Below are 12,467 nucleotides of genomic sequence, written 5' to 3' on the forward strand. Positions count from 1 at the left end.
CTTTGACTCTTGTATCTCTCAGTTGCTCCTTTTGAAGAGTCTTTGACTCTTGTATCTCTCAGTTGCTCTTTTTGAAGAGTCTTTGACTCTTGTATCTCTCAGTTGCTCCTTTTGAAGAGTCTTTGACTCTTGTATCCCTCATTTGCTCTCTTTTGAAGAGTCTTTTACTCTTGTATCCCTCAATTGCTCTTTTTGGAGAGTCTTTAACTCTTTTATCCTTCGGTTGCTTTTATTAGAGTCTTTGACTCATTTATTCGTCAGTTACTGCTATTAGAGAGTCTTGGACTCATTTGCTCTTATAATGGTATTATTAGAGCCTAGTTTCTCCTTTTGACTCTAGGGTTCGTCCCTAGGTTGTTGTTTTGTATTTTCCCTCCGGTCTTTGACCAAAAGGGTGAAAACATCAAAAACCTTTAAAAAAATAAATCTAAAGTGTTGAGTTTATAGCGTAGTTTGAGAGTTCGTTTCGAACTACGTTGGCTTGATCCTCTTCCACGAGGTACGTAGTGCAGCTTGAGATTCTTATCTCAGGTCCAGCCAAACTTTGTAAATAAATATACTTTAACCCTTCAACTTTAAAACCTTGTTTTTAACAAAAATCTTCCTCTAGAGTTAGGAGTTTGTCCTAGATAGAGAGTTTTAGAGTTAGGAGTTCGTCTTTGATTTGTTGTGTGCTTGTTTGTGTTTGTTTTAGAGTTAGGGGTTTGTCCTAGCTAGGAGTGCCTCCGTCCGGTTAGTTGGCGATTCACATCGCCGACTGATGACTAGGTCTTGGATACGTTAGCAATCCTATTGTTTTCCTTAGGGCATGCAGCCTAGTTACACGTAGGTTGTAGGAACCACCTGCATTAGCTTAAGGTTAACTTGCATTTAGTTAGGGCATATAGGGTGTCCTAAAATCTACAATTCACTGGAATTTAAATAATCGTTCGAGAAGCTTTAATAACTAGTCCGGTCTTTTAGATCGAGTCTAAGATAGAGGTCTAGGTGTCTTAGGCATCCTAGCTTAGAATAGACGCAAAGAACTACGTTGCCTTGATTCTCGTGGAGGCGGGGATACGTAGGCTTCTTTGGATGAACATCAGACCATCCGAGGACTCGGGCTAAATCATTTAGAGTCTTAGGATTTGTTGTGTTGTTATATTGTATATTTTGTTGTGTTTTCTTACTTTCTTGTGCAGACCTTATACCTGTAGTTGTAGCATGCATGTGTTCGTCCACCAGAACTTAGACACCAGTTAGGTATGTCACTCATAACCTAGCAATCATTAGGCGACACATCTTTTATTTTATTTTATGGGTGTTTATTATCTTTATCCTCAGGAAATGCATGCTTAGGTAGACGACTCCTGAGGATTGTTCCCATTTCACATGATTTTCGCCTAAAACTCTTCAAGGTTAATAATAAATGGCATAAGAGACCAAGTGTTCGCACTCGGGCGAATTGGGGGCGCTCTTCGGACCTTCTCCATTCGTCATCAGGCACGGACCTTTTGTATCTCTGGTTATCCATTGCAAACAGAGCATTTGTTTTGGTTCCATGGCGTGTCCATGGATGGCGACTCTGAGTTATTTTTCAGATACATCTTGGTTTCGAGCCCTGGCTCCTGATCAGGATGTATCTCTTTCTTTTTATATCGCCACTCATGCTATGCTGTGAGGGTGGCATCCGTTTCGAGAGTTCCTTGGCAGAGCTCTCTTCCGTTGTGGAGATCTTAGAGGATTGCAGGAGGGATCTCGTGTCCCTCGGCGCTCGTCCTCGGATCGGGGTCCACATAAACCTTGGTTGTTCTTTTAGTATTTGAAGAGCTTACATAAGGTTATGTTCCCACAATGCTCTCACAAATAAGTAACAAGCCCACTAAAAAAGAAACAACAAGCTGAATTGTGCAACTATTAACCATGGTTGTGCTGATATCTGTTAGAATATGTGGGATCCAACGGTTGGATTGTGTTTAGATCTCACCGTTGGATCTTCTTGGAGGTAGAATGGGTATGTTGGCTAAATGAGGAGACTATATAAATTAGGCAAGTGGATATGAAGAGGCAAGCGAGAAATATTAGGAAAGTAGATTTAATTAGGTAGATTTGATTAGGATTCTTCCTTCCATAGTTATCTTGATTTCCCTTCTATCCATATCATGTAAGTGCTCTATATAAGCACTAACCTACTCTTTGTAATTTATTCAAGAATAATAGAAATTCTCTAAAATTCTTCATGGTATCAGAGCGGGTCGATTGGACCTAGTCCTGAGCACAACACAAGAAGCTTCCGTCTCCGGCGGACGGCCGATCTCTCTAGCCGTCCGCCCGGTCTCTCTCCACTAATACCAACAATTGCAACCCTTGCTTCTCTTCTGTACCTCTCTCATACTCTTGTCATATGGCTTCTTTACCCCATGCCCGAAATCCTCACTGTTGTCGTCACCATCCATTTCAGCATGTCTTTAGTACTCCGATCTTCATTGTGTCTCTCCACTGCCCACTCAAGCTAGAGATGAATGTCTTTTAGGAAGATGAAATTGTCGATCATCCCAGGCCATTTCATTTGATCGAGTAACTCTTTACTATTTATTTTTCTTTTCATCATGACAGTCCATTAGGGCTTATTTTATTCATCATAAGAACCCTCTGTCACACTCCTTTCTTTGTGTTAATCAAACCCCAATCCTTGTCATAAGAGCAAACTTTCACCCCCTTCGATTGATAGTCACAGCCCCATTTGATTCATGTGGGTGAAAGGGTTTCTGTTTACATAAGCGATGACAAGGTGCTGTGTTGAGAAAATCAAATACATAAAAGGGGTAAGAGTCTTGCCAATGGGCTTCTTAGATAAGATAGAAAAGGGTGAAAATCATCCAACAGTGTTGAGACATTTCCCCAAGATTGATATAGACACCCCTTTTCATCCTAATTTTAATTGAACCCTTTTCTTGCAAAACCTTCCCTATGTGAAATCCCCAAATTGATATCAGCATTCAGCACACACATACACACACACAAAAAGTCTTACACTCCCAAAATTTTTAGAATTTTCTTTTCCAGTTACCCTATCATTGCCGCCCAACTCTTTGTTTTTTTTTCTCTTCTTTGTCGCCTATTCCGACATTGGTCCATTGTGACCCTTTTCTTGCCGATTTCGGCAATTGGTCCATAACGACCCAATTCTTGCATAGTGACTCAATTCTTACTCATTCCGACATTGGTCCATAGCGACCCAATTCTCACCCATTCCGGCATTGGTCCATAGTAACCCATTTCTACTCGCCCATCAAGGGCTTGAGTATCATCTAGTCCCATCGAGGCTATGGTCTATTGGCTTTTAAGCTCTCTTCGTGACAAAATGTCAAGTGGCATCTTCTTCGGCAACCATCATCAATGATCATTGGCAGCAACAACAGTCTTCAGCAAGGATCATCGTCATTGACTTCCGGAAGTGTGCATCAAATCAGTTGATTTTGATTACATTTGTAATTTGGGGAATTCTATTATATTGCGAATTTTTTTATTATTGTCAAACGTATATTGATTTTCAATCCATATGCGTTTGAGGGGGCATGTTAGAATATGTGGGATCCAACGGTTGGATTGTGTTTAGATCTCACCGTTGGATCTTCTTGGAGGTAGAATGGGTATGTTGGCTAAATGAGGAGACTATATAAATTAGGCAAGTGGATATGAAGAGGCAAGCGAGAAACATTAGGAAAGTAGATTTAATTAGGTAGATTTGATTAGGATTCTTCCTTCCATAGTTATCTTGATTTCCCTTCTATCCTTATCATGTAAGTGCTCTATATAAGCACTAACCTACTCTTTGTAATTTATTCAAGAATAATAGAAATTCTCTAAAATTCTTCAATATCATTTCCGTGAATCAAATAAGCCAAATAGCAAAGTAAGAAAAGCATTAAAATGATCAAGAGAGCATCTGCTACCCCAAGACAATAGTACACCTCTCTGGGTTTTGACCAAAATGAGACAGAGGAAGAGAAACCCATCTCAGGAATCCGACCAAAAACAGAGGGGAGAGAGACCTCTGGGTTTCGACAAAAATGAGGGAGAGAAGGAGGGAATAGAAACCCATCTCTGGGAATCGACCACAACAGAGGAGAGATAGAGACTGGCTTTCGGCAAAAGTCAGAGAGAGAGAGAGAGAGAGAGAGAGAGAGAGAGGAGAAACCCATCAGAGAGAGAGATGCACACCTTATTCCTTGCTATTGATTTGCAGAGCTGCCGGACAGGAGAGAATGGTGTCGATTTGCATAGAGAAAAAAGAGGACAGGAGACGAGAGTGGTAAGTTTGTTTAGTGGGAGGAAATACCTAGCGTTTATTAGAGCCAAAATCGATACGGAATTTGACGCCTTTTTTTTCGCTCGTTTCGGGGAATCACAATACCACCCCACTGGACGAGTATCAAAAAGCGCCTAATATTCCCCTGTTTTTTCCGACGGGAATAAAAAAATTGTTTCCCATTCTAATTAGAAAATGCAACCAAACACGGGAATCCCCTAGATTGGTATCAAATACCGATTACCTATTCCCGATTCCAATGATCCAAACGCACCCTAAGCATCTGATTTGTAGAGGGACTGATTTAAGGAGGGACTGCACATAATGGAAGATATATAAATCCGAGGGTTAGGATCATCCCATGGAGATGATTTATGGGTACAACCTATTTACATTGTAGCCAAATTCAACAAATAAATAGATTGAATCATCTTATGAAGTGAGCCTAGTGTACTTTTTGAAAAATATTGGACTTAACCTCAAACACAGTGTAAAATTTCCTCTTGTTCTACCCATGAATCCTATTTCCATATTCTAATTTTATTTTTATTTTTTATAAAAACGGTTGGATTGGGTTAAGATCTCATCGTTGGATCATCTTGCAGGTAGATTGGGTAAGTTGGCTAAATGAAGCAACTAGATAAATTAGCCAAGTGGATTAGAAGAGGCAAGCAAGAGAGATTAGGAAAGTAGATTTGATTAGGTTATATTAGAATATTCTAGTGTTATCTCTTTCCATAGTTGTCTTGATTTATTTCTATTTTTATCATTTAAGTGCTCTTTATAAGCACCATCAATTGTCTTTGTAATTTATCCAAGATATTTAAGAATAATAGAAATTCTCTAAAATTCTTCACATAACATAGAAGCCCCAGTTGATCATTACAGTACACAAAAAAAAAAAAAAAAAAAAAAAACAAGAGAAAAATGAATGTTTTCATCACTAAATGGGGTTGAGAAATAAATGTGAATGATTTTTTTTTTTTTTAATTAAAAGCAATTTGATTTGAAATTACGTCAACTTTTGATATTTTTTTACTTCATATTAATTTAGTAATTGTTATAAAACTACCATCCTCTGCCCCCCAGAGCAAATTCCTGGCTCCATCCCTGAGTAGAGGGGTGTCATTATCAACATAGAGAGACAGGGAAAGATGGAAAAAGTATCATTCCTAAGAAATCTAAGCAATGCCCATTAAAAAAGAAAGAAATCTAAGCAAAAAAATCACATTTTTTGTATTTTTTTTGCTTGGATTTCTTTGGGGGGAAACAACGGTGACACATCAGCATCGACAATAATCAACTAGGGACATCCCTGGCAGTCTACAAGGATTTCAATGTTATATTGGTAGCCGAAGGAGGAGTTCTGCTGACATGGCACCAACAGGCCAAGCAAAACTCTTAAGCCATGGCCACTTGTGTACAACCAGACCCTGGGTTCGGGTTGGGGAGACCCAAGTTGAACCCTTATCTCTCATTATTGCGATTCTTGTTTGTTCTTCGTACTGGTCATCCTGAACAGAATAGTTTTTTTTCACGGAAAGGTGAAGGTTTAGCTATTATTGCACCTTGAAATAAAAGCCAGAGATGGTAGGAAGACACTTAGACACGCCAAGTGTCATTGAATGCGTGTTGTGCCACTTGCCTTTTTGTATACATGTATCTATCATATGCTCCCTTCTTTTAAACAAAACTTATTCCTGCTTTGCTAGCAAATCTCTTCAAATAAATAGCTAATTACTAACATTAAATATAGGGCGGTGATAAATGCGCACCCGACTGTAGGGGAATTAGCCGACAGGGGGTGCGAATTTATCATCGCTAAATATATTATAATTTATCCAAGATGGAGAGGAATTCTAGACTGAATGTAGCCCATGCAAAAAAAAATGTGAAAGGACTCTCCTATTAGCTGCACATCACCATCATGTTTGAATTAATAACTGCTGAAAAGTAACACATGAATGGACCAAAGAAGAAGGAATTCAAGACTGAATGGAGCCCGTGCAGAAAAGAGGTGACGTGCAGCCGATAGGAGAAGCCCTTTCACCTTTATTTTGCAAAAGGCTCCCTTCAGTTTAGACTTCCTCCCAAAGAAGATATAACCTTTTCCAGTTAGACCAAACAAAGATGTAGCCTTTTCCAGTCACACACTACAACTTTTGTAGGACGGGGCTATTCTATTCCGTTGAAAAACTAAAATTTTTAACGCCCCTTCACTTCTAAGGTTATTTTGGTCATTCAACTGTGTGAAACTGCAACTCATTTCGGCGGTGATAAACCGTTAATACAGTAAACGACTAAACGATATGTGGCAGCTAGAGAGAGACACGCCGAACGCGCTTGGACAGAGTTGGGTAAAAATGAGGGTATTTAAGTAATTAAACACTGATTACATGTCGGTAAAGGCGGGGGCCATTGTCGGTAATGCCGTCTACGAGGAATGGAAAATGTGAACACGTGTAGGTATGCGCCACCGGCTCAAGGTTATTTAAATAGCAGCAATCCATCTGTGAAACAAGGGTTGGTGGAGAGAGGAGCAGATTCAATGGCAAGTTTCCATCTTTCTCTTCCTCTTATGATTCTCATTCTCCTCTCAGGTACGATTTTGTTCTTCTTATCATTCTCCTTCACCTGATATTTTGTTTTCTAGATCTATTTATAGATTGGAAACTGAGGTTTTGCTGTTTCTTTGTTGAGATGAATCAGACTGTTTTTTCTTTTTCCTCTGTTACATTATAACTTCATTAAATCTCATTTTTTGGAGCCTAAAAGGCTAAAACCTAGTGTTATTCGAGATTTTCTTCTTCATATTCAAAGCATTATCGTTTCTCAGCCTACTTGTTAGATCTGAAGCTTAAACGAGTTCTTCTTCTCTGTTCTTATTCTTCTTCCAGATATTTTGTTTTCTAGCGCTCTGTTACATTAGAACTTCTTTAAACCGCTTTTTTGGAGGCTAAAACCGTGTAGTGTTCGAGTTTTTGTTGTTCATATTCAAAGCATTTTCCTTTTCCTGGTTACTTGTTAGATCTGAAGCTAAAACCGTATCTTTCTAGCTATCGGATCAGAGAGCTTTTCCTCTGTTTTGCTAGAATTGCTTGAAACTTTTTTAAGGAAGTGAAAACGGTGTATGTTCTTCTTCGTGAACTACTACTTTTTCTTGTGATCTTGATAGATTGGAACTGGATGCTTGAGAGTGAATTTTTTTTTTTTTTTCGATGTATTTTTCCTCTGTTTATCTTAGAATGCCTTCGAACGGCTCAAATGTGTTGTAGCTGAAAACGTGTGGAATTCAAGATCTTCTATTCATAATTAAGCTCAATTCATGATGGATCGAAAACGATTTAAATTAATTGTCTTTTGAACATCAAATTGCAGAGCAAAAGTATTGCGGGAAGTAGAATTAAAGATCATCTTTTTCAGTAATATAGCTTTACTACCGAGGGATCTTGACAGATTGGGGAAAAGAGATTTGGCATTTTCTTCTTTGCAACAATTAGGAGAGATTAATCTTACGATGTTGATATGGTAGGATTTTGGTCCTAAATCTCAGTACCTCTACATGGACATGTATTAGATCTTCCGGTATTTTCTTCATCTTCAAGGTCTCCCTTCATGCCATTGTTTTTTATTTCTATATTCTTCTCATTTGGTGGTTTCAAAAGATTTTGATACCCCCCTCCACCTTTTGATTTCTGATATCTAGTCCTTCATCTTCATAGATACGTTTCTTCCACGTGTTTGCATGAGCGTGCATGATCTTCCTCTGTTGTGTTGAAACAGCTGAGGATTGGACAGCTATCAGAGAATTTCTGGTTTTGTAATATAATATGGTTGCCTTGATCTAGTCTAAATTCAAAAGAAATTCTTTTCTAACATGCCCTGAAATAAAATATTCAGGCAACTTTTGAACATGTAATGGGTCATTTTGACCTTTCTTTTTTGGTATTCTGCTACTTTTTGCAAGGCTTTCTCCTGAATTTTTTCAGAATAACCTTTCCTACTGCTACTTTTGGAGTACCTGCAATTTATTCCAAATTGCAGGTGTTTCTCTCTGTTTTTTTTTTTTAATGGTTTCCTTTCATGAGAAGATATTCTAAGACTTTTTCATCCAATCTTCTCCAGAAATAAAAGCATTCTAGAATTCTCTTGGTGCAAATTGTTCTTTATCAGTAACAAAGATAGGCCTCACAAAAAGTATTGAAAACCTTACTTTTCTAGGAAAAACCATTTCTTCTCTTCTCTTAGACCTCTAAATACCTAACACTTGCTGAAAATACTTGTACTCTATTTGTTTTTGCAGGTCCAATTCACCAAACCCTCAGCCTCGGAGTTGGAATCAACTATGGTCAGATTGCCAACAATCTACCCTCTCCAACTCGAGTTGCTGGCCTCCTTCAGTCCGTGAGCATCAGCAAGGTAAAACTCTACGATGCTGATCCAAACGTGCTGCGATCCTTCTCCAATTCAACTGTTGAATTCATTATCGGAATCGGTAATGATAACATTTTAAACATGGTAGATCCAAATAAAGCCCTTGCCTGGCTCAAAGAAAATGTCCAACCTTACCTCCCCCAAACCAGAGTAACCTGCATCACCGTTGGTAATGAGGTCTTCTCTCTTAATGACACTTCACTAATGTCCAATCTGCTCCCTGCAATGCAAACCATTTACCAAGCTCTTGTATCCCTTGGATTGGACAGCCAAGTGAACGTCTCCACCGCTCATTCTCTTATTGTTCTAGCAAACTCATACCCTCCTTCCTCTGGGACTTTCAGGCAAGACCTTGCACAATTCATCCAACCCCTTCTCAATTTCCATTCACAGGTCAAGTCCCCTTTCCTCATAAACGCTTACCCTTTCTTCGCTTACAAGGCAGACCCTGGTCAAGTTTCACTGGAGTATGTCCTTTTTGAATCCAATTCCGGGATGGTTGACCCAAATACAAATTTGCATTATGATAACATGCTGTATGCTCAAGTTGATGCTGTTTATTCTGCAATCAAAGCAATGGGACATTCAGATATTGAAGTTAAGATTTCAGAAACAGGGTGGCCATCTAAAGGGGACCCTGATGAGGTAGGGGCTACGCGGGCGAACGCGGGGATTTATCATAATAATTTGTTGCAAAGGATGGCAGAGAATCAAGGTACTCCAATGAAGCCTTCAGTGCCAATCGATGTTTATGTTTTTGCATTATTTAATGAGAATTTGAAGCCTGGACCAGCTTCAGAGAGGAATTATGGGCTCTTTTATCCAAATGGTTCTTTTGTTTATGATATTGGGTTACCAGGATATCTTCCAGTTTATACATCAGCTTACAGGAAAGAGGTAAGAAACATTGCTTTCTCTAGAAATGCTCCTTTTCTTACTATATTTGTTTTTCATTTCCGTCCTTCTGGATTAATATTCAGGCACTAGCTCCTACCAAAAACAAAAATTATTCAAATTTGTTTTCAATTTTTATATTCAATGTAGTAATCGATTAATTTTAATTACTCAGCCTATTAAACTTCATTCTCTTTAGTAACTGGTGAGCTTTTAACTGAGCCAAATCTGTGGTATAGAAAAATACGAATTGTTGCCTACAATCAGTTCGGAATTCAACATTGATATCTACTGTTGGATTTGGCAAATCTCACAAAGAAAGATTTGTGGATTCGCCAAAGTATTTTAATTTTTAACCTAAAAATATGGTTATAACAAGTAATACATTAAATAAATAGAATATTTTAATTTTCGTCTAAAAACATTTACTATCAGGATGGATAAAACTCAAAACATGTTGTAATTATCAAGTTGTGACATTAATATTTAGAATAAAATAAGATAAAAGAGATTTTAAAGTGGCCCGCAAATCGTAAATATTAAAATCTGTCAGAACGACCGTTTTGTGCCGTTTCCACAAAAAATACACCTCTTTTCCTTTCCGTTTCCGTATCCAAGGCACAACTGAACAGACCCTAAGAATCCTTATAGCATGAATTGTTTTGTCGTCTTATTTCAAATTGTTGGACTGAATACAAGATTTTAATTTCAAAATTTCATATGTAATTGCATTATATAGTAACATTCTTCAATTTGGCCTATGCTTTTGCAGATGATAACTGGTCTAGGGTTTTGGTTTTTAATCTCTATTGGGGCCCTTCTAATATGACCTCCAAAACAAAATCTACATTAAATAGTTTGATGGAGAGAGAGAGAAGGACCACGAAAGAGAAAGAGGCTATCTTCCTGAAGCCGAAATCCTACAGAAATTCAAGCACCACTCTTCCAGGTGAGAAATGCTCCAACCTTCACCATCACAAGGATAATAATATCAACTCTAGGATCTTATCTTCATACAAAATTATTCGTCTTGTCCGCAATCAGACAAAAAGTTCCATTCTCTTTCATCTATTAATTTGGAGAAGTTCATGCCTCCAAAATTATCTTAACTTTTATCAAGAAAAGATCTAGATGCTCATCACTTTCGAGTGGGTCCCTGAGCCAAGGGCAGTCCAGGCTGGGGCCCACTAGATGGTCACTATATTGAAAGGTTTCTTTACCTATAAATCCCTAATTTGTAAAATGAATTCCAACTACTCACTGAAAGTCATGATCTAACAAAAAAGTTAGGCGTATTTCAACTAAAATGAGTAAAAACAAAATTTTGAATCAAGGGTAGGACCCACCTTGGGTGAAACTCAACTTCAAATTTGAATAAAGGGGGCACACATTATCATACTTTTTTGACTTTTTTTTTTTTTTTCTGGCACGATTGAATTTTGGTATGATTTTACAGGCCACCGCCCTCAGTGCATATAAACATCATTCCGGTTCGCACTACCACAGACAGAGATCCTCCCTTCACGCCGTAGTATAAGACGCGTCTGACTGTATGTGACACACAGAGATACTAGTCATTTCCAAAGCCTTTCCACACCAGAGAGAATAGGAATACTGATAGGAACCACAAAACTAACTCTATTACCCTTCATTTATAATATTTTTTCAATGCACTTTTTGGTTATTAAAAAAAAAAAAAGAGATTAAAGAGGAAAAATAAAAGACTTTAGAGGCGAGATGGGTACGCGTATACTGGAGAAATTTCTGTACTTTAGGATGTTCCATGGTGTATTATTATAGACGTCTTCTACTTAGTTTTGTTATATCTTGGGAAATAAAGCATCTGTAATTTCTATTTCTTCCTCTTCTTTAACTGGTAGTTTGTACTTTGTACATTGAGGCGTATTAAAATAGCTCGTGTATTCTACATGCTGGAAATTTTGAAATTTGGAGTTTTCTATGAGATTTTGCCTGATCCGTGTATGAATTTGAACGAGCAAATTTTTACCGTCCACAGTGAGGGCCTGCCGAGGTAGGGGACAAGGCCAGACCCAGCCTACTACAGGACAGGTTTAAAGGGCCTAGCCTAATGTGTTTCATTTTTAATGCCGTAACTATGGATTGGGTCCCTGAAATGGGCTTAGAAAAAATCTTATACCCATTTTTAGTGTAAAAATAGGTATAATTTTTGTTTTACGCCCAGTTTACGTCAAGGAAACAGAACATGAGTGAATCTTGGAAGAACTAAAATAAGGCAAAATTTCCTCTTAATTTTTGGACAGTTTGCACAATGGGTGCTGCAAATTTTCAGTCGGGCTTATAGTTATTAGGGGTGATCTTAGAAAAACATCTAGAATAAGGTGGTTTTTTCAATTCAGTAATGGTCAGCTTGTAATGCAAATCTGCAGTCTAGAACTACTTCCATAGTAAGCTTCTTGCGAAATGAAACTCAAACCACTTGTGCTGTTCCCCATTGGTATAGCGATTGGGGTTTTATTTTATCCTCCTACAGGCTTGCTATCCTCCGCTAACGTCAAGAACATATCCAATGGGTGGAGTGTACTATACAAGCAGTGTAGCCAGTCCCAAAGAGTTTATCCCAGCCAGGAACAATCTATCCAACAATTTTTATCCCAATGGAAAAACATCCCCATTATTCATTTCAAGGGGTGCAGTCTCATGTTGGCATCCTAGCAACCTAGACATATTAAAAAGAAGCTGTAAAAACGCCTGCATCATTAAGGAAATAAGTCACACATGACGTTAGCCATGGTGCCCGTATCAAATATTAGTGTCACAAATTTTCATGGACGACCCAATAGCAAACTAGATGTGGAGACCAACATTG

The 12,467-nt window shown here is 38.2% G+C and overlaps 1 protein-coding gene across 3 annotated transcripts; it reads left to right on the forward strand.

Moving 5' to 3' along the window:
- Positions 1–6,719: 6,719 nt before the first annotated feature.
- On the forward strand, positions 6,720–11,582 carry LOC143881857 (glucan endo-1,3-beta-glucosidase 14-like). 3 transcript variants are annotated; one of them, XM_077385174.1, is made up of 5 exons: positions 6,757–6,891; positions 7,670–7,896; positions 8,595–9,622; positions 10,392–10,568; positions 11,076–11,582. In XM_077385174.1, exons 3-4 carry the CDS (start codon positions 8,807–8,809, stop codon positions 10,446–10,448), a joined length of 873 nt encoding a protein of 290 aa, XP_077241289.1. In that variant the 5' UTR covers positions 6,757–6,891; positions 7,670–7,896; positions 8,595–8,806; the 3' UTR covers positions 10,449–10,568; positions 11,076–11,582. The 3 variants fall into 3 exon arrangements, with proteins under 3 accessions (XP_077241288.1, XP_077241289.1, XP_077241290.1); XM_077385175.1 differs by having other exon boundaries at positions 7,670–7,876; XM_077385173.1 differs by lacking the exon at positions 7,670–7,896 and having other exon boundaries at positions 6,720–6,891.
- The last annotated feature ends 885 nt before the right edge of the window (positions 11,583–12,467 follow it).

Source organism: Tasmannia lanceolata, unplaced genomic scaffold (assembly GCF_043159265.1).
Source record: "Tasmannia lanceolata isolate RefF3 unplaced genomic scaffold, GAP_Taslan_0.1 ptg000007l, whole genome shotgun sequence".
Classification (NCBI taxonomy): domain Eukaryota; kingdom Viridiplantae; phylum Streptophyta; class Magnoliopsida; order Canellales; family Winteraceae; genus Tasmannia; species Tasmannia lanceolata.